This window comes from Schistosoma mansoni, chromosome 2 (genome assembly GCF_000237925.1).
Source record: "Schistosoma mansoni strain Puerto Rico chromosome 2, complete genome".
NCBI lineage: Eukaryota > Metazoa > Platyhelminthes > Trematoda > Strigeidida > Schistosomatidae > Schistosoma > Schistosoma mansoni.
In genome coordinates, this window is record NC_031496.1 from 1,399,442 (window position 1) to 1,422,797 (window position 23,356).

The 23,356-nt window shown below is 39.8% G+C and overlaps 1 protein-coding gene and 1 non-coding gene across 2 annotated transcripts; both read right to left on the reverse strand.

Annotated features, from left to right (window-relative positions):
* Positions 1-680: 680 nt before the first annotated feature.
* Positions 681-23,030, reverse strand: Smp_170400 (nicalin (M28 family); the record flags this gene model as incomplete). Its single annotated transcript, XM_018795282.1, has 13 exons — positions 681-743; positions 2,505-2,583; positions 5,074-5,519; positions 7,054-7,120; positions 8,541-8,959; positions 11,433-11,602; positions 13,515-13,612; positions 20,973-21,076; positions 22,224-22,298; positions 22,331-22,425; positions 22,457-22,601; positions 22,631-22,815; positions 22,856-23,030. The coding sequence occupies 13 exons, from the start codon at positions 23,028-23,030 to the stop codon at positions 681-683; spliced, it is 2,121 nt and encodes a 706-aa protein (XP_018649610.1).
* Smp_tRNA_02079_Pseudo_TTA.1.1 lies at positions 9,736-9,807 on the reverse strand. The gene has a single exon. It is a non-coding gene (tRNA).
* Positions 23,031-23,356: the final 326 nt, after the last annotated feature.

A 23,356-nucleotide genomic window follows, 5' to 3' on the forward strand; every position in this document is an offset into this window, starting at 1 on the left:
TACCACTGAGTGGTGATCAATATCATGTGTTTCAAGTCCTTCTTAGTGTAGATCGAATGCTATCGATCAAGTTACAATGTAGCTACTAATCTAGGTGTCTCGACACTGCGTGCACTATGTTGAGATAAGATGGTGGTTGGAAAATAGTCCAACTATCTAAAATGAAAACTAACTTCAGTATTTTATAAAACGAAACGATACGATAACACTATTTGGAATAAATTGAACTTGAAATCATGAGTCAATTGAAGCTAGACCAACAAGGAAAACCTGAAAGCACTGGACGGCCGTTTCGTCCTATTGTGAGACTCCTCAGCAGTGCGCATCTACGATCTCGCCTTGCGAGATTCGAACCCAGGACCTAGCTTTAATTGACTCACGCTTTGAACTATGAAAATACTGAAATCTCCACAAAAATCCATAAATTGAAGTATCAGCAATTCGAGGAAAGAAAAACAACACCCAGTCTGTACATTCATTATTATGTAATATTCATAAACATTGAAAATACATAGAAAGGTCGTATATAGAGAGTTGTACACATTAGACTAAAAGACTTAAGTTAAAAGCATTCATAATACAGATAAATGTAAATACATAAAATCAATATGGAAACTATTCAATCTTCATTTTGTACAACAGTTTATAACATGTAAACTACAGAAGGGGGGGGGAAAGGGTTATTGAGATTTTGATTTGATTGTTCGATTACATTTAAAAAGATTTTGAACAATGTGGAAATACTGTAGAGAGAAAAGGAAATAAGAAAAATTTTTTTTAAAAAATGATGGAAAAAAACAGGCGAGACTATAATTTATGAATGAGCCAATTAGAAGCGTTTGAGAGATTTCAAGGTCACAGCGCTAATTTCAATATCTGATGCTCAAGTACAATCGGTTCACAGATTTTAGAGAAGATGTAACCATTAAACGACTACAACAAATGAGACTACGAAGAAGTTCCTTTATTTGTAATTACGATAATCCATTGACTTGTACATTTTGTACAGACTACCCTGATGATGTTGTCCTTCGACGTAATATTACAGGAAGAAGTCTGCTAGAATAGAAACTTTCTTCTCTTGATCCACATTGAAACTAGGGCAAATTATAATAATAGCTGCGAACTATTTGCAGATGTTACTGAAGTTTCGACTGTTCAGTGGTATGAGTATTGTAGAGATATATGCAAGATAAAAATGACAAACTTACACAACCGGAGTACATACAAACAATATTGAAGTTATATGGTCGAGGCTGATAGAGTTTGTGCTACCTTATCATGGCTTTCTTCAGAGATCGACTACTATGGAGTCATATGGATGAGTTCGTCTACCTTATGCATTACGATTTTAGAACCATGTAAAAGAAGTGTATCCATTCTGATTCTTCGGTGTTGTATAATATATTTTTACTTTATACTAGCTGCCTTCTGATTGGCTAATATTTCTCAAGGTCACTTGAGATTCGTTCGAAGGTCGTTCATAAATTATAGTCACACCAGAAAACAATACATTGTTATAAGAGAGAGAGAGCGAGTTCGAACTCTGCCATGACGCTTAAGTTATAAGAGATATTTTTCATTTTTGCAACAAACAGACGTATTTCCCCCTTTGCCTTTCTATAGTTATACCCTGTTTATCCTTTTTTGTTTTTTTAACGGCATCGGAAAGAAAATAACTGTATGGAAAGTTGCTCACTTAGTTCCATCTATTATCATAGTGATAAATATTAAGAAGATTAATTTTTCAGATTTACTTGAAAAAGTGGGGCTAGGGAGAGGATTAATAGGTATTTGTATTCAACAACAATATAACTGAAGCTAGCAGTACTTTTCTATTTGATCACAAGCGTTTCAGGTTGAAAAAATAAAGTTGTTTAGTGCTTTATTCATGATTTATGAAATGGAATTGTCGGAAAGATTCCAAATTGTCTGCCATTTTATGTACCATCTACAAGAGTTGGAACCATTTAGTCATTCAACAGAATACTGGATAGGTCGTTTTATGTTATGATGTCAGAGTACGTATAATGTGATGTAATTAGAGGGAATTACAGCAGGAAGTCTTGAGTCCATGTTTCGTACTAGCTTGAACTCTTTACCAGAGCACACCTACGACCACTATACAGGAGCTGATGTTTCCCCGGGGTGTTCGAATCTATCTCACCACATTGTTACAGTCAGATATGTTACAACGTCATATATAAGATTGTAAATGTGTCCAGATGACGAGTACCAAAAAGCACTACATTTAGATGTACAGCTTCTTTCTGATTGTCTCCAATCACTTAAAATCAAAGCATAGTATACGCAATGACTAGTTACTTGGACTAGTGGTGAAACTAGCTTAATCAATGCAATTCGATTAACACTAGGGACTAAATATACTTGATATCGATGGTTAATGCCAAGTGATCTATCATTTGGATTCACCTGTCGTGGTTGTAGTACTGAAGACAAATTGCAAATGTTACACACACACACAGACACAGAAAAAAACTCACCTCTAAAAACATATACATCAATCCAAGGTAACCAGTTATTAAACAAGCAATAACAAAATCAAATATGGACGATTTAAGCCTTCAAAAGGAAAAAAAAGAGAAAGAAACAAACTTTTTACAAGATTCCTCCCATGGTGCTTCAAGTTATATTCCAACGAAAGGTTAACAAATTCTAATTCAACTTATTATATACAACCCCCTATAAGATAGTCTATTGAATGTTTTAACTCCATCACTCAATGTATTAACTATGAACTGTCTATTATCTTAATATTAATAAGACTATAATCTTATCGATAACTCCACCTGAAGCCCCTCTGGAGTTGCTGCAGTTCCCAAGCCAGGATAAAGGAAGGAGGGTTGGGCATAGAGTTAGTGACTCTATCCCATAGAAAGCTAACTGGCTAAAAAATGCTAACCAGAAAAAAATAATTCAAAATAATCTTATCGATATAACAACTAATCATTAAGCAAAGATGGATAGTGGCTAGTAGTGGAATCAGTTTGACGCGCGTTTCTCCTTATTGGGACTCGTCAGTTGGATGTACCTGCATCGCACAGTTGATATTCACTCTGGGACTCGAAACCAGGACGAAACGCACGTCCTGGATTCCACTTCTAGCCACCATCCATCTTTGCTTATAATGCTTGTGACTTCAGGTAATATCGAGACAGTCCATACAGGATGCACATATGACAACAAGAGACTGATCGATTGTAGTCCTAAATAACAATGGGAAGATACAAGTAAACAACACCAAGTGAATTTAATAACTAATCATTAAGTTGCAAATGTAAATAGTGTTTTACTTTAAACAAATTGAATAGTTGTACTATTAAATTTTACCCTGCATAACCAATGTAACTAAAAGTTTGGTAAGTGAATTCTCATTTAGTTATTATGTAACATTGTATTTTACAATAAACGAAAGATTATAACCTAGTTACACAGTATAAATGCTCTCACATGGCCACGCGTATATAGCCTCTGACAGGGAAGTCCTACTCACTGCTTTCTTTATGCATTACTGTTTTTTTTTACGAAATTGAGAGGACGAAAAGTGAATGACCGGCTCTCTAACCGGGTTGATGAATATGGAGGATTCACCTAGGGGAGTTGGAAAACCCTGATTCCAAACCAATGGTTCACATAGGTTCCAGTATCCTGAAGGAATGAATGGCGCATGTACCACTTGTTGGTCACCAGCTACCACGGGACTGCATCTCTATACGTAGCTCCACTGCCTTGTGCATTAGACCTTTAGGTCAAAGGCTCGGTGTGTAGTCCTCCAAGAAGACCATCTACTTCGGTTTGGGCACCCAGGCAGTATCTAAGCCCTCATATAAATTGAATGATTTATGTGGCACATAGCTATTTAGTGACTTCTTGTACCAATGTTTATATGTTTAAATAAATAAATATGACCTTAATGGTATGAGAAAAGAATTATTTGATTAAGCTAAATCTTATGAAGCTTTAGATGTACTTCAACAATGAAAACGCTTAATATGTATGTATATACAGGAGGATAGAAAGAAGCTGAATATGAATGAATTGTTCTACGTGATTATCTGATACTCTACGGTTTTTAGACGCAAAACTATCAAGCTAGAATGAAACAACTATTCAATGTGATAAATCTTATACTTTGAACACTTTAGACATTAGATTTCTTTTAGTCTTTGAAACTTTTCGACCCCATCAACAGGAAACAGAAGCCCTACTGTGAACGTTGAATTATATATAAAAATGGGGGGTCCATTTACAAAATCGAGGTCCTAGAAGATTCGAAAAAAGTATATCAAGTTTTTTTTCAAGCTTCTAAAGTGTATTGATTTATTCAAGTATTTCTTTTTAGCATTCCTCCTGACTTTTGGGATATTTTCCAAGAGATCATTGACAACTTCCAGTACTGTAATCTTTAATTAAGTTTCTACTCTTGATGTTAATGAAGTTATTTATTATTTATTTAAACACATGAATATTGGTACAAGGAAGCACCAGATATATATGCGCCGCACAAATCTCATTTGATTTGTGTGAGGGCTGTGATACTGCTCGGGTGCCCAAACTGAAACAGTTAGTTTTCTTAGGGGGCCACACATGCGTCCTTTGACCTTAAGGTCTGATCCACAAGGCAGTGGAGCATTGTGAGGAGATGCAGTCACGTGATAGCCGATGACCAACGACTGATTCATACGCTATTTGTTCCCTCAGGATACTGGAGCCCATGTGCACCATTCGTTTGGAATCAGGGTTTTCCAAGTCCTCTAGGTAAACTTTCCGTGTTCACCAACTCGGTTAAAGCGCCGGACATTCGCTTTTCGTCCTCTCAATTTCGTAAACAACAGTAATGCCACAAGAAGGCAGTGAGTAGGACTTCCCTGGTATAGGCTACGTACGCGTGGCCATGTGAGAGCATTTCGAGAGGGAGAGCAGACTCTCCCCACTCTCGGCCGTACCAGGGCATTCGTGGGCGATGTTAATGAAGACTAACTACCTTCTTAATTTCTAGAATAGAAAAAAATGCAACCACAACATCGATAATAACAAAATTTTACAACTTACCTATGAACAGACATAATACATGGATCTGCATCAGAATATAAAACAACATCTATTTCTGTAGATGCCGCCGTCGAGGTAATAATCATTGATGGTATTGAATTAAATTCTGTTTCACTAGAATCTGAATGAGGACCAGTTTTTGTTCGACTACTACTACTACTTCTATGATTAGAAGATGATGTTTTATCACCTGACTTGGTAGTTTCATCATTTAATGAGTATTGCACAACATGAACATCATCGACGATTTGTGATAAATAATATTCTAAATCTTTAATGATACTTGTTCTATTTGAAGGATCTTTGCCATTGATTTTAGGATCTGTTGAAGGTATACGTTCCACAGCTTTATAATGAGTATTCCATTTTGAAGTTAAATATTGAGCACTTCTAGGAGTTCTAGTAATTAAATCCAATAATGCACCAGTTGTGATTTCATTAGACCACTATATATAAAGAAAATAATTAGACAAAACACGGTTAACTTCAAAAATGAGATTTGTGTACTTGGCGTTGAGTTCAACTCCAAGGAAATGCGCTTAAACCGAAGTAGATGTAACGAAGTTTGAACCTGTAATGAAGTAACTAAAAAAGCTGAACATTTTAACCGACCGTTGCTGCTACCTTGACGTGGTGGTCGAGCTTGCCTATCGTGATGAACCAATCAAGCTACACTGGCTGGAACAATCGTTCCTCAAGGTCCTATCATGCCAGGCAGGTCGGTTGAAGAGCGGTAAGACTAAAAGCAGCAAACCCAACGTCCGAAGTCGTACTGCTGACTGTACAGAGGTGTGACGGTAGTAAGGTGTTTATTTCAGACAACCAGCATAACAGCGATGCTGCCTTCCCACAAGGAGGGGTGAGGTCCGCGTGACTATCGTAACCAATGATTGGAGACTCTAGGTGACATGGCTCAGAATCGATCACAATGGCGTAGGTGTATACACTCTTCATCTTACCTTAAACCTTGAGATTAAAATTGCTTCATATCTGTCTTCCTTCCCATACTATATCCTTATATACAACCTATCTTTTTTATATTACCACCACTAAATTAACTACTTCTATGAATTCGGTGTTCATGTTGTTGTGCTAACGAGGTATGGCAACTTGGACCGATGCATAAATGTGCCTGGTCCTACGTTGTAGCTGACTGACTGATTGAGCTACAGTTCTACAAAGTCTGACGAAAGAGTTATAGAACAATACATTAATTGAAAGCGTGAGCCAATTGAAGCTAGACCACCAAGGAAAACCTGGAATCAATGAACGGCCGTTTCGTCCTATTATGGGACTCCTCAGCAGTACGCATCCACGATCCCGCCTCGCGAGCGAGATTCGAACCCAGGACCTATCAGTCTTGCGCCAGAGCACTTAACCGATAGACCACTAAGCCGGCATTCCATGGTGTTTATGTTTAACTCCAACCAATCCGCTTCAATTGACTCAGCTTTCAACTATGAAAATACTAAATCACCACAAAACCCCTTCTGATAATATGTTAATTGTTTATTTCTATCAAATCAATACAACTAACTCTATATAACTTAGTACAGTAGATATGAGATGAGGGTCAAAACCTGAGACTGCATTCAGTTATTGACTGGTGACTTGAGTAATGTTTGTGAATGTATACCACCTGATTGGGCTAAACGCGATCATCGTAGTCCATGGATGGAGACGTTGGGTGATAAACCTAAGGAACGGTTGCAATAACACAAAGGCATTCACTCTGTCATCTCTTAGATTTCAAGTCTTAAAATTATTCGTGTCCATATCTAATGCTCTCCGATACCCCTGATGCTGTTACTGCCTCGACGACTTTGATGTACTGATAAAGTGAGTTAACTTGAAATGATCCATATATGTGTCAGATCCTACGATATTCATGACTAACTGACTAACATTGATCAAATCCCATACTACCCAGCTTCCTGAATGGAAGTAGGTGCAATGAAGTTTGAATTTTTGACTTGATACTTGGAAGTTGAGCCCGAATGAGCCACTACTTTTGTCAAATAATACACCCAAACCATAAGAAATAAAACTTGAGAATAATAAAAATGTTGTTAAGTATTTCATATCTAAAGACGTCCTTGCCCCCGAATGCCCTCGTACGGCCGAAAGTGGGGAGAGTACACTCTTCCTCTCCATATGCTCTCACATGGACACGAGTATATAGCCTCTGCCAATGAAGTCCTATTCACTGCCTTCTCGTGACGGGGGTGTTGTTTACGAAATTGAGAGTATGAAAAGCGAATGTCCGGTGCTTTAACCAGGTTGGTGGACACGGAAAGTCCACCTAAGTTGGAAAACCCTCATTCCAAACCAGTGGTACACATGGGCTACAAGATCCCAAAGAAAAGAATGGAGTATGAACCAATCGTTGGTCACCGGCTACCATGGGACTGCATCTCCTTACGATGCTCCACTGCGTTGTGGATTAGACTTTTAGGTTAAATGCTCAGGGTATGGCCCCCTAAGAAAACCACTTGCTTCGGTTTGGGCACCTGGGCAGTATCACTGCCCTCACACAAATCGAATGAGATTTGTGAGGCGCATATATATCTTGTGCCCCCTTGTACCAATATTTATGAACAAAGCAAATAGGTCCTTAACTGTAGGAGTTTCATCTTTTTTTGTTGCATACATTTTGGACTGAATCCGATCACTCTCTATTAGGGGAAATAAACTCCTTGAATGAACGTCAGAATAATACTTACCATTTTAAAAGTTGATTGTACTTTTAACATACATTAACTAGCATTACAATCTAGGATGTACTTCGTCATAATGAATAATTCACTTACTAAACAAATGTTTGTATACTGGGACTTGTGCAAAACTCTAGATGTGAGAGTTAATGATACTACCCGACTGTACAAAGTTCTGACTTGGCCAATTCAACCATCACCGCTTTAATGTTTAAAGCAACGGGTACTAAATACAAGTTTTAGCATGAATATTATCGTTAAGATGCAGATGTTAATCGGCTAAAAACCCCCAACACATAAACATGGGTACAAGAAGACACACAAATTCTTTGATTTGCATGAGTGCCCAGACCGAAGTAAATGATTTTTTTATAGAGCTGCACCCGTAGCCTTTGACCTAAAGGTCTAATTTACAAGGCAATGGAACAACGTCAGTAGATGCTGTCCCATGGTAGCTGGTGACCAACAATAGGTTCATGTGCCATTTAATCCTTTAGGATACTGGAACCTATGTGCACCATTGGTTTAGAATCAGGGTTTTCCAACTCCCCTAGGTGGATCCTCCATATCCACCAACTCGGTTAGACAGCCGGGCATTTACTTTTCGTCCTCTCAATTTCGTAAACAACACCATCGCCACAAGAAGGCAGTGAGTATGACTTCCGCGGCAGTGGTTGTATGCATGTGGCTATATGAAAAGCATTTCGAGAGGGAGAGCTGACTCTTCCCACTCAGGGCATTTGGGGGAAAAACAAACAACTTACATGAGATCCAACAATTGGTGAATTATTCATTATCATCGATTGATTCATATTTATTTCATATAGAACACGTAATAAACCTTCCAATATAACACGTGTATTTCGAGCTAATATAACTGAATTCACATTGCCACGATGTATAATAGTATGATTAGAATAATCCGCTAATACATCATCATCATTATTCTTATTCATAACATTAATACCATCTAAAGTAGTTTGACGCCATTGATTAGCAATTTGTATAGATGGCCAATTTGATAATGTTACACTTGGTAATCGATGAATAGAGAAACGTTCATGTTCCCATGCTAAAATTTCTTGATTTAAATTAATTTTTTTATGAATCATTTGAATGGTATTAGTGTTGGATTCATTGTTACTTAGCGATTGATGATTGTGAATTATTAGCTGAAATGAGAATTAAAATACCCCCCCCCCACAAAATATTTTTTTAATATAGGCATAGAAACAAGAAATTAAAAATACAGTAGAGTCTTAAATTCATTTAGTATTGTTTGTTTGAATCTTTCAGCTGAAGAGCCCCAAATAGGACGAAACGCTCTTCGTCCTGGATTCCACTGCTAGCCACTATTCATCTTTGCTTACAGTAGAGTCTTGTTTTAAAATCATCATATTATATTTCTATATCTATAGCTCAATTGTAACTTAGAGCTTAAATAGACAAAAGTGTTATGTTCTAATGACCCTATTAATTACTACCACGTGATGAAATCACCGATCGATTTGACTTTGGCCATGTGCCAAACCAATGACACTCTAACCAACACAAACAGCCTAAAGCCAACTCTGAGTCCTTATTGGTTTTTCTTGCATTGCCCTGCTCTGCCCGCTAAGTTCAGAACGAAATCTCAGTCTCCAGTGTATGAATCATGTATTTACTTATAAAATCTTAACATATCTCTACATTCATAGTTCAATTAAATGGACAACTGTTATTACACAAACAATTTTCATTTATACAAGCATCTACAATTATACTATTCTTATCAGTTCAAATGATGTAACCATTAATTATTGAGTTTTATATTATTATACTAAAGTTGAAATTAACTTAATGAAATATAAGCAAAGATGGATAGTGGCTAGCAGTGGAATCCAGGACAAAGCGCGTTTCGTCCTATTTGGGACTCGTCAGTTGGATATACCTGCATCTTAGAGTTGATGTTTACTCTGGGACTCGAACCCAGTACCTTTCGTTTTAAACGCCAACGCTTTGTCCACTTAGCTACTGAGTCCTGATAGCCACTTGCTTGTGCAATGGGATGAAGTTTAAATTCACTTGGTATTGTTTGTTTGGATCTTCCCATTGATGTTTAGGACTGCAATTGATCAGTCTCTTATTGGCATATGTGCATCCTGTGCGTATTGCCTTGATATAACCTTAATTCACAAGCATTATAAGCAAAGATGGATAGTGGCTAGCAGTGGAATTTATTTATTATTATTTATTTAAACACATAAATATTGGTACAAGGAAGCACGAGATATATATGCGCCATACAAATCTCACTCGATTTGCTTGAGTGCTGTGATACTGCCCAGGTGCACAGACTGAAGCAGGTGGATTTCTTAGGGGACCACACCCGGAGCCTTTGACCTAAAGATTTGATCCACAAGGCAGTGGAGCATCGCGAGGAGATGAAGTCCCATGGTAGCCGGTGATCAACGATTGATTCGTACGCCATTTGTTCCCTCAGGATACTGGAGCCCATGTGCACCATTCGTTTGGAATCAGGGTTTTCCAACTCCCCTAGGTGGATCCTCCACATCCACTAACCCGGTTAAAGCGCCGGACATTCGCTTTTCGTCCTCTCACTTTTGCGAACAACACCCCCGCCACGAGAAGGCAGTGAGTAGGACTTCCCTGGCAGAGGCTATATATTCTCGTGGCCATGTGAGAGCATTTCGAGAGGGAGAGCGGACTCTCCCCACTTTCGGCCGTACCAGGGCATTCGGGGGCAAGTCTGTGTCGGAGATGGGATACGAACCCACGCCCACATCGTGGACCAGAAGGGCGTGGAATCCAGGATGCGCGTTTCATCTTATTTGAGACTCGTCAGCTGGATGTACCTGCTTGTGAATTAAGGCTATATCGAGGCAATACACACAGTATGCACAGTTTATGCTTTGAATTTGTACGGTGAAAGTGGAGAAATTTACGAACCAACTCAAGTATGATAATACGTACTTTTCATATGAACGACACAGAATAGATTGACCAACATAATTAAAATATTCTACGATTTGTAAACAAAGAAATAATCACAATGACTAGAACATTCGGTATGCGACTAGCAATGGCTAGAATATTCATTCCTTTGCTAGGGATAGGTTAGCTGGAGAGTGATGAAACGGCAAGCACCAGCAACTGAACATTCGATGCTGCTTTTCAACAATGAAACGGGAAGACTAGAAAATATCGGCCCTAAAAGTAGCACACTTCACTGTTACCGAAAGTAAGGCATGAACAGTACAGAGCTGATAAATTGAAAAAAACTATCCACAATAAGACTGTGTGGTAAACAGTTTAGGGAATTGTTTCTTGGGCTTCATGGTCATCAAGACCATTAATAATCCACTCTTTTAGGGATGAATATCTGTCAATAGTGTAGACAATCGGGAAATGATACCCGTCCACATACCTCTAATAGCACTTGGACTCACCAAGCTCATGATGAAATCACCTCGTCAACTACAATGTAGCAACTTTGACTGACAGACATTTGTGCCAGGACTTACATTGCTTATAACTGACTGTGATTTGTTTAAATGAATAAATTATTAATCTTAACAGTATCTAAAACTATACTGGGAAAATTAATCACAGTGAAATATATATGTATTATGAGAGTAGATTTACCTCATTTGGAAATGAATGTAACTGACTGGCTACATTTAAAGCTTTAAGAAAATAATATAAAAATGAACCTTCTTTTGGTGGCTTCGATACATGGGCATACATATTTTGACCAAAATTCGGTGAACCCAAACCTTCTAAGCAGATTACTTGTGTAACAGAATCCAAAAGAGCTAGAATATACACATATATATCAAAAACAATAGAGAGAGATTTCTGAATTATACAATGTGATATAATGAAACAGTTATTAATGCTACCAGAAAAAGAAAACTTTATCGTAACTTGTAGTAGGTGTAGGGCCCCCAAATACTCTGGTACGGCTGAGAGTGGGGAGAGTCCGCCTTCCCTCTCCAAATGCTCTCACTTGGCCAAAAGTATATAAACATTGCAAACGAAGTCCCACTCACTGCCTTCTCGTGGCAGAGGTGTTGTTTACAAATTTGAGAGGACGAAAAGTGAATGTCCGGCTCTCTAACCGGGTCGGTGGACACGGAAAATCCACCTAGGGGAGTTGGAAAACCCTCATTCCAAACCAATAGTGCACATGGGCTCCAGTATCCTCAGGGAACAAATGGTGTATGAATCAGTCGTCGGTCACCAGCTACCATGGGACAGCATCTCCTTACGATGCTCCACTGCCTTGTGGATCAAATCTTTAGGTCAAAGGCTCCGGGTGTGGTCCCCTAAGAAATCCACCTGCTTCAGTTTGGGCACCTGAGCAGTATCACAAATGAGATTTGTGCAGCACATATATATCTGGTGACTTTTTGTAGCAATATTCATGTGATTAAATAAATACATAATAAAGTAGGTTTAGGGTATTTTTCACAAGTGTATTTATTTGATCAGTTTTGGTTAGTATATAGGCTCATTAAGTGAATATTATGCATGATATTGCGTACATAACCGCAGTTTTATTATATTTTAACTAGAAGCCAGCAATGGATTTGAGGTTACTTACTCTATCAACATCGCAAAATTAACAAGCTTCTACAAATACATACATGTAAATCATACATGTTGGACAAGGTGGTAGGGTATAATGACTTAGTAGCTTAATAGATAACTAATTAGTATTTGAAGTGATAGGTACTGGGGGTTTGAGTCTCAATATAAACCATCAACACTAGGGGATGAAGGAGTTCCAAATAGGACGAAACATAGGTATTAGATTTCAGTGCCAATAACTCTCCTAAATATAATACTTTGCTTTTTCCAATAGTGGTATAACCAGTATCCAATTACAATGATGGTCATATTGAAACTTAGCGAAATTCTTTAATCTATTATGGTACGAAATATATGGGATGCTTATTCGGTATAACTTAGTACAGATAGATATAAATAATATCAAACCTGCTACAGAATAGAGAGCATAGCTTTCTTGAGAAGAAACTCATTTATCGTCAACAAGTATGATTTTCATAGTTGAAATCATGAGTCGATTGAAGCTAGACCACCATGGAAAACCTGGAAGCACTGCTTGACGGCCGTTTCGTCCTATTGTGGGACTTCAGTAGTGCGCATCCACGATCCCGCACTCGCGAGATTCGAACCCAGGACCAACCAGTCTCGCGTCAGAGCACTTAACCGATAGACCACTGAGCCGGCATTTGATGGTATTAATGTCTAACTCCAACCAATCCACGAAGTTGAGCAACCGTTCACCAATTGTCTTCAGTAATGTTGTTCTACAGGTATGATTTTGCTTTTAGCTAGATTATGAAATAACAATCTGACTTTTTAAATCATAGATATTAGCTACTAATATTGATCTTATGAACTTCCAGGGGTGTAGCAATCACTTAGTGGTTAAGGATTTCAACATTCAACCATTGGATTATATGTTCGGGCCTCGGCCTACTTAATTCGGTTTCAAAAGATAGGTCTTACATAGCGGATCCTCACATTTAGAATACGAATCAAAGCCAAGCACATGGATATGAACATGGTCAAGAAGCTACTAAGACTAAATCTTCCGTAAGACTTTCTTAAAAGTGCAGTAGTAGTAGTAGTAGTATCATCGCAAAAAATATACGGGTATGGATTAACACTGTTTTGTACTAATGCTAAACAACATACCTAAACCAACAGAATCTTTAATATTTTGATCAAGCCATCGTTTTGAACCAACAAAGTTGAACTTTCCACCACCAGTTAGAAGGAAAACAATTTGATATCTGAATAAGAAAATTTGAAATGTAATAAACTGATGGTAAATCATATTGAATATTCTTATTTAAAACATAAGAAAACGAGTTCAATGAACGTCAGGTATTTTTATGAACTAAAAACACAGTCGAAGAAACTGCTTTCAAGCTTTGGCATAAAAACCGGAAACAATTGAGTCTTACCTTCCACTGCATAGAACTTATGAAAGAAATACCTTAGTATTGTGCTAAGAGCCCCCAAATGCCCTGGTACGGCCGAGAATGGGGAGAGTACGCTCTCCCTCTCGAAATGCTCTCACATGGCCACGCGTATACAGCCTCTGTCATGGAAGTCCTACTCACTGCCTTCTCGTGGCGGGGGTGTTGTTAACGAAAAGCGAACATCAGAAGCTTTAACGGGGGTGGTGGAAACGGAAAGTCCACCTAGAGGAGTTGGAAAACCTTCATAACAAACCAATGGTGCACAAGGGCTCCAGTATCCAGAGGGGACAAATGGCGTATGAATCAATCGTTGGTCACCGGCTACCATGTGACTGCATCTCCTCACGATGCTCCACTGCCCTGTGGATCAGACTTTTAGGTCAAAGGCTCCGAGTGTGGCTCCCTAAGAAAACCACCTGCTTCAGTTTGGGCACCTGGGAAGTATCACAGCCCTCACACAAATCAAATAACATTTGTGTGGCGCATATGTGTCTGGTGTCTCTTTGTACTAATATTTGTGTTCAAATAAATAAGTTGTGCTAAGAACGTATGAAATCCTGTTTATCAAAATAGTAAAAGAAAAATGAAAGTGTTAAATGGATCCTATTTAAATACAGATTTTACATAAAGTGAATCAATCAGACTTTATTTCAAATTATGTTATTTATAACAAAACTTCGCCTGTAGCTCTTCTAGAGTTACTCTGACGGTCCCAAACCCAAACAAAGGGGGAGGGTTGAGCATGTGGTTAGCAACCCTATCCCGTAGAAAACAAACTTGCTAAAAAAACGGTAACCAGAATAAATAATTTAAACCATTTAAACTTCACCCTCTACATTAATAGGCTTTAACATACACAAAGGAAAAAGCAAGATTCTCAAATACAACATGGAGAACACCAACCCAGTCACACTTGATGGCGAAACTCTGAAAGATGTAGAAACATCCACCTATTTGGGAAGCATCATTGATGAACAAGGAGGACCTGATGCAGATGTAAAGGCGAGGGTTGGCAAAGCAAGGGCAGCATTTCTACAACTGAAGAACATATGGAACTCAAAAGAACTGTCAACTAATTTCAAAGTGAGAATCTTCAATACGAACGTCAAGACAGTTCTACTGTACGGAGCTGAAAAGTGGAGAACCACTACATCCGTCGTCAAAAAGGTACAAGTATTTATAAACAAAACACTCAATATTCACTGGCCGGATACTATCAGCAACAATGTTTTATGGGAGAGGAGAAACTAGCTTCCAACTGAAGAGGAAATTAGGAAAAAACGTTGGAAGTGGACCGGACATACATTAAAGAAATCACCAAACTTCATCACGAGGCATTTGCTAACTTGGAATCCGGAAGGGAAGAGAGAAAGAGGAAGGCTAAAGTACACATTACGCCGGGAAATAGACGCAGATATGAAAAGGATGAATAACAACTGGAAAGAACTGCCCAGGACGGGGTTAGATGGAGAATACTGGTATACGGCATATGCTCCTCCACGAGGGGTAACAGGCGTAAGTAAGTAATAGTAAAACTTGGATTGAAATGATTTTATTGGTGTTCTTGACGTATCAGATCGAAAACTGAAGAAATAGTAGCTATCGGGATTACTTTATAGATTATTATTATTGTATAATTACTATGTAACTGTACTACTACGTTTATTATGAGCCTTTTTTAACTCATCAAATGTTATTAAGCTGCTTATTAATTGTACTTTTGTCTTTTGCTAACCCGTTATTTACACCTTCCTTTAATCATAGTCACTTTTGGCTTGTTTATGTAGGATTGTGCTTTTATTTTATGGTGTGATATTTGTATATTGACCTATATATGCTTAAACTACAACATAATAGAAGTTGGTTGCTGATTTCTTTTTGGACTCAGGACAAGAAGTTGAGAAAGGCTGATGGATAGAGCACTAATAGGAGCCTAGTTTGCGTCGGCTCAAGATTAACAACAAAGGTCAGACTTATAATCCGGTAATGTCAGGGACACTAGACTATAGAAGAAATAGTAGAAGCAGAGAAGAAAAAGATGGTATTAGTATTCTGATTAATGATTTAAGCATGGTGATATTGATCAGTGTTTCAAGACATATTAGTTTAGTGAATAGTGTTAAAATATGTAATGATTTAATACATGAACTCTTCATACTGATATAGTGACTAAGATGGTTTTCTTAAAATTTGATTTCCAGAGTGCTTTGGCAAATTTATTAATAAACATTTAATAGATAATAATGAAATTTTCATAGTTCAAATCATGAGTCAATTGAAGCTAGACCACCATGGAAAACCTGGAAGCACTGGACGGCCGTTTCGTCCTATCGTGGGACTCCTCGGCAGTGCGCATCCACGCATCCACAAAAAACCCCTTCTGATAATAATAATAATCATATGCTCACTAGTGACTGACTTCGAGAGGTAAATCCAGGAGTTCTAGTGAGAAGCAGTGACCAGTGGAGTTCAAACTACGTCCGTTGTTTATTTATTTATTTAAACACATATATATTGGTACAAAAGGGCACCAGATACATATGCGCCACACAAAATAATGAAAGTAGGAAGAGAAAGGATGAAAAGATAACGCGGACTAAAATGTACAACCAGAAGACTCTTTCAGTTAAGAAAGTTAGAACCACTCTTTATGTAGAAAGTAAAAGAAGGTTGCAGCAGGATCGCCACTGGCTTCTATTCTGAGCCATATCTGATAACGTCTCTAGCCACTGTGTTGCACAATCTCTCGGACCCCAGCCAGGGAGTCGTGAAGGACCAACAGAAGCCAGCCCTTTGCAGCTTTCTTCCATGCCACGACACCATGTCATACACTGACCTCCTCTCCGCTTTTTCCAACCAGTCCCAGAGTCGGCAAATAATGCACGACGTGGAAGTCCCTGGGACGACATTCGTAAAACATGTCCAAGCCACCGAAGTCGGTGTTTCAAGATGGTGACACCAATTGAATTATCGTCTCGGCGCCCGAACACACGATGCCGAACCTCTGAATTACTAACATGGTGTTGCCACTGTATGTCAGCAATCCTTCGGAGACAACGATGATCGAACACAGAGAGACGTCTAACATCCTCAACTCGGAGAGGCCAGGTTTCACAAGCATAGAGCAAAACTGCCCTCACCGACGCGTTGTAAATCCGACCTTTTACAGCCAGACTAACATCACGAAGGCGCCAAAGATGGCCCAGATTGGCATAAGCCGCTCTGGCTTTCATTATACGTGCATCAATCTCATCACTCACGCCACCACCAGCACTTATATAGCTACCTAGATACACGAACTTCTCAACTACTTCAATCTGCTCACCATCCAGGGTGAGTACAGGATTAGAATCCTGCCAGTCTTGTAGGAGTACTTCGCACTTGGAGGGTGCAAAGCACATGCCGTACCTGCGGACACTGATTGCCAACTGGTTAAGTGCGGATTGTATGCCTTGGGCATTATCGCACAGTAAGACAATATCATCCGCATACTCGAGGTCGAGAAGTCGTTCTCCAGGCAACATATCCACACCGCCATTACTTACATCCATCAGAGCTGTTTCCAGAATGTCATCGATGGCAAAGTTGAAGAGGAATGGTGAGATAGGGCAACCTTGCCTAACCCCACTGCTCGAATGAAACAAGGGAGAAAGGTGGTTGTATGCCCTCACTCTGCCTGAGGTGTTCGTATACAGGGCCTATAAGATGTTAATGAACTTCTCAGGCACACCCTTCTTCAATAGACAATCCCAGAGAACAGTCCTGTCCAACGAATCGAAGGCAGCTCTGATATCAAGAAACACTACGATTGTTGGCCTGCGATAAGTATGACGGTGTTCTAACATTTGGCGGAGGGTGAAGATGTGATCAATGCATCCTCGACTAGAACGAAAACCAGCCTGCTCCTCGCGAGTCAATCGTTCTCGGGTTTTAAACAACCTACGAAGAATGACAGAAGCCAATAGTTTGGACGCAATCGGAAGTAGACTTATCCCCCGATAGTTGTTACAGGAACAATGTGAACCCTTTTTAAAGATAGGGACGACTATTGACTCATTCCATGATGTTGGAACACTTTCTTGCTCCCAAACCTTTGCAAACAACACAGTCAGTTCCTTAGCCAGAAAGTCACCACCATCTTTAAAAAGAGCCGGAGGTAAGTCATCTGGGCCAGGTGATTTGTAGCGCTTCAAGAGTTGGAGTTCCTTGCGGACTTCCGCCTCGTTTGGTGGATCAGTCGTCACCGGCCATGGGGGGCAGGACAAACTGGTTGATGTTGCCGGAGCAGCAGGCCAGTTGAACTGCCCTTCGAAAAATTCCGCCCATCGTCCAAGACGTCGAGAGATGTTAGTGATTGGCATCCCGTCATCCTCGTAGATTGTTTCACTCACACCAGACTTCTTGCTGCCAGTGGCTCGGATGAGTTGGAAGAGCTTCCGGCAGTTACCAGATGCAGCTGCTGCTTCCATCTCATTAGCACGCTCCGACCACCAGGCTTCTCGGTCCTTATGCAAGCTTTGCCCAATTGCATTACGTAACAGCCTTCGTTTGTGGTCAAACTCACGGTCACCCGGAGTAGACCGACGGGCTTCCATCAGTTGTAAGGAGTCAGAAGAAACCCAGTGCTTGTAAGCGGGACATTTCGCGAAGCCACAAGCGGCTTTACTCGCCATTTTCATGGCGTCGTGAAGATGCAACCAATGCTCATTTATACTTTTCGGTGGGATGGTAGCTAGCCTAGAGGCTAACTCCGCTCGATACTTACTTGCAACAGAAGTTGCAGCCAGTTTACTAACATCGATCCGTTGGTGGTGGTCAATCCTTCGGCCACTGAAAAGTAAGGAGAGATTGGCGCAGACCAGGGCATGATCAGACTCCAGATAGGTACTCCAAAAGGAGCGGCAGTCTTGTACACAACCACGCCAGCGGTAGCTGATCGCGATGTGATCAATCTGAGTCCAGGCTTGAGATGCAGAGGGAGGACGCCAGGTGGCACACCGGCGATGACTGTGCCGGAAGTTAGTGCTAGCCAGAAACAGGTTGTGGTCTGTGCACAGTTGCAGTAAACGGTCCCCGTTATCTGTCCTGCGACTAACAAGTCCCCATCGGCCACCTAAACGACTCTCTTCTGTGCCTAGACGCCCGACCTGAGCATTCAAGTCTCCGGCTAATACTACAATATCTGTCGAACGCGCTTTCTGGAGAAGAACTGTTAACTGGTGGTAAAACTCACCCTTGATTGCATCCGGGCTGCAATCTGTCGGGGCATAGGCGGAGATGACGAAAAGACACCGTTTCTCACGCCGGTTTCTTCTCACTTTGATGGAACTTTCTAATCTAACAGCACATAACCGACTGTTAATGGGGATCCAATCGATTAGTGCTGCCTCAGCCCTAGCGCTTAGTACAACACCAACGCCTGCAAGACCAGACGAAGATGCCACAGAGTCCCCGGATAAGCGCACGTGAAACAAGCTTTTCGAGGCGACAGATGGAGAGCGAATTTGTAGCACTTCACTAGAGTCTTGAATACGGGTCTCGGATAGACAACAAACATCAACATTAAGACTTTCTAAAGACATAGCCAGCCCCATCTGTTGGCCGATCTGCATTAGTGTGCGAACGTTGAAGGAAGCCAGCTTGAACGACGTACGTGGTTTCAGAAAGACTGCTTCAGTATTCGTAATCGGTGGAAGCATTCACTTTCAACCAGACAGTGACTGGAGATCGTTTAGATAGGACAGAGTTTCCACCATGGGCGAGCTACTGCATAAGTTGGAAAGGAAGGATACACAATTTGGGAATAAAGGGAGTGAAAAAGCGACGTAGTAAATAATAGTAATAATAATAGTGTAAATTGTCTTGCTTCTAATATGAGCGAGAATAGTATCGTCAATAGAATTCATCACTTCATTTATTTGTGTGTGGGCTGTGATACTGCCCAAGTGCCCAAACTGAAGCAGGTGGTTTTCTTAGGGGGCCACACTCGGAGCCTTTGACCTAAAGGTCTGATCCACAAGGCAGTGAAGCATCGTGAGGAGATGCAGTCCCATGATAGCCGGTGACTAACAGCAGGTTCATTCGCCATTCGTTCCATCAGGATACTGGAGCCCATGTACACCATTCGTTTGGAATCAGGGTTTTCCAACTCCCCTAGGTGGACCCTCCGTGTCCACCAACCCGGTTAAAGCGCCGGACATTCGCTTTTCGTCCTCTCACTTTCGTAAACAACACCCCCGCCACGAGAAGGCAGTGAGTAGGACTTTCCTGGCAGAGGCTGTATATTCGCTGGCCATGTGAGAGCATTTCGAGAGGGAGAGTGGACTCTCCCCACTCTCGGCCGTACCAGGGCATTTGGGGGTTGTATTTACTGAAGACAATTGGTGAACGGTCGTTCAACTTCGCGGATTGGTTGAAGTTAGACATAAACACTATGGGATACCGGCTCAGTGGTCTATCGGTTAAGTGCTCTGACGCGAGACCGGTAGGTCCTGGGTTCGAATCTCACGAGGCGAGGTCGTGGATACTCACTGGTGAGGAGTCCCACAATAGGACGAAACGGCCGTCAAGCAGTGCTTCCAGGTCTTCCCTGGTGGTCTAGCTTTAATCGACTTACGCTTTCAACTGTGAAAATATTAAATCTCCACAAAAAACTTCTTCTGATAATCCCTATTATTGCCTGTTTGTACAAGTGAGAGAGTATTAGGAATTGAGTGATGTGTAGACGATTTCACATAACATATGCAGAATGTCTCGATAGTAAATTTTGTTTTCAAACCATCTAATAACGAGGCTATTCACATAATGTTTTCATAATATTCAGATTATATAAGTCATAGAGAAAAATAATCTTTCTTTCGTAATATACCTTTATGTCACTATAGAGAACTCTCAGAATCAATTATGTAATCAGTCAGTCAGTTACAACGTAGAACTTCGTATGTATGTACATCAGTTCGAGTTGCCATACCACATTAGCACAGAGATGCAGTTGTCCATTCAAATCCCATAGTGGTAGAGGTAGTAAGAGTATAAGTAGTAATCCGAAAGATTAGGGTTTGAATGTTATTCGAGGAGTATAATCCAATGAAATAAATAGATTATGTAATATAACAAATAAATCATTTTAACATCCAATCAAATTGTGATTTTAAAAAAAAATACTTACGGCAACTTATTAGCTTCATTTGCATAGAGACGTGATATTAGACGGGCAAGTTCCAGCAAGATAACCACACCACTACCATTTGCATCAGCTCCATAAGCCAAACTCTGTAACGTATAATATCAAGACACTGGAGACATGGTCTTACGATTAGAATTATGGTAATATAAACAAGTTAAATGATTTCTGTGATATAAAGTCATTTTATAACCTGTTGAAGATTCTACCAGCATTAATCAGACCCTAAATGCTCTGGTACGGCCGAGAGTGGGGAGAGTCCGCGCGCTTTAACCGGGTTGGTGGACACGGAAAATCCGCCTAGGGGATTTGGAAAACCCTGATTCCAAACCGATGGTGCACATGGGCTCCAGTATCCTCAGGGAACAAATGGAGTATGGATCAATCGTTGGTCACCGGCTACTATGGGACTGAATCTCTTCACGATGATCCACTGCCTTGTGGATCAGATCTTTAGGTCAAAGGATCCATGTGTGGCTCCTTAAGAAAACTACCTGCTTCAGTTTGGGCACCTGGGCAGTATCATAGCCCTCACACGAATCAAATGAGATTTGTGCGGCGCATATGTATCTGGTGCTTCCTTGTACCAATATTTATGTGTTTAAATAAATAAATAAATAATCAGCAGATTACAATTTGAATACAATGTAACCTTTAACAGAGATGATGAGGTTCAGAAAAATTACATCGTATCCAGGTGGGTACCAACAATTTTTATTATAATTGGATTGCTGTTTTAAAAGCTAAGCTGACAGATTCAAATTCTATCAGATAATCTGTATGATGAATACAAGTATATACGTTCCACGTTGTACAGTAAAATACAAATAAAAGTTAGCCTCTTTTAGTTGTATAGGACATGAAAGAAACGAAGTGACTCGTGTGTACTAGGACTTCGGAATTATGGTTAATTATGGATGGAACTCCCTCTATTTCAAGTAACTCTTGGGTCATAAAATATTTCGGTCGATACAGCAATGTTATTAACAAATGTATATATATGTTTGGTATTTGACAAACAACACCAACACTATAACTTAACAAAGAGTGAGCATAGTGGAAAAAATCTGCCTTAAGGAATTATCAGCAGAGTGGACCATAGGTTTTTTTTCAGCGTTCCTAGTGTATGGTAGGACAGCTAAGAGAAAACACTAGTGAATATTCAAAGTTAGGACACCGTCACATTAATTCAACATTTGATAATAAAGGAACAATTGACAGGAATGTCAAACTTACAGGAATTGCTGAAATTGCATCGTAATGTGCACAAATAATAATAGTGGATTTAGCACTCTCTTTCCCAAGACGACCCTAAGGATTGAGTATAAGAAAAATGTTGTTACCTCTATGTTTAACACATAATTATCAGCTATAGGCTTTGGTACTAGTGATCCAGTCAATAATCGGTACCCAGTTGACGATATTGCTCGAGTTAAGGCTGAAAATAAAGCAATATTAATAGAACTTACCAGATAACCCTGAGTTCTGTGTACTGGACTTAGTGAGTTGACTAACCTGTTCAAATACTTCCTGTACTGATGAACTGTTAAGAGTAAAGTAGATAGGGATTTGAAATTCATCAGTTAATAGCTCCTTTTCTACATGGATAAAATGCTGAGAAAATGTTGAATAAGTAATGTTACATTTATTAATGCTTGTGACCACGGACGGGATGGTAGAATAATTATAATTCCAGCCACTTTGTGGTAAATGGCATCCTTTATAATATCTACTGTCACTTCTGCTAACCGTAAAAGAAGGCAGTTCCGCCCAACTATTTTATTGCTTTGTGTTTGGGCTTCACAATTTATGGACGACAATCGACTGCCTAGAAAGCTATATTATTTACGTGTGAAAAAGAAACATACCAACACGAACACCTTGGAAATCGTACTGTTGGGCGCGATAAACGGTGAATTCCTGAACAGCGTCAACAGGAGAGAAAGGTGTCAAAACAAGCAATGTTGATAAAAATATGCACAAATATTGCGGGACGAAGTTCCCCAAACCTAATGCGATATCGTATACATCTCTAAACCACATGTTAGACGTTAAGCGCAGTCGAAAGTTTCTCGATGAGGGCACCAATTTGTTGATATCAGTACAAATTTAGTGATCAGCCAAGTTACTGAAAAGGGATGAAAAAGAGCAACCATTAGCAAACAAGTGTTATGGGAACTAAAACTAAACGGTTACGAACTGTCTTAGAGTTGATACGTTATGACTGGAAAGTTTACTCAGGTTGATGGCATCAGACAACTTGGGACCCGCTACATACGTAGATCAGGTAACAGAAATGTGGTTTTTATCACTACACTGAAGGAATTGACCACATGAAAACTGAAGTCGAAATAATATTATCGACAGTT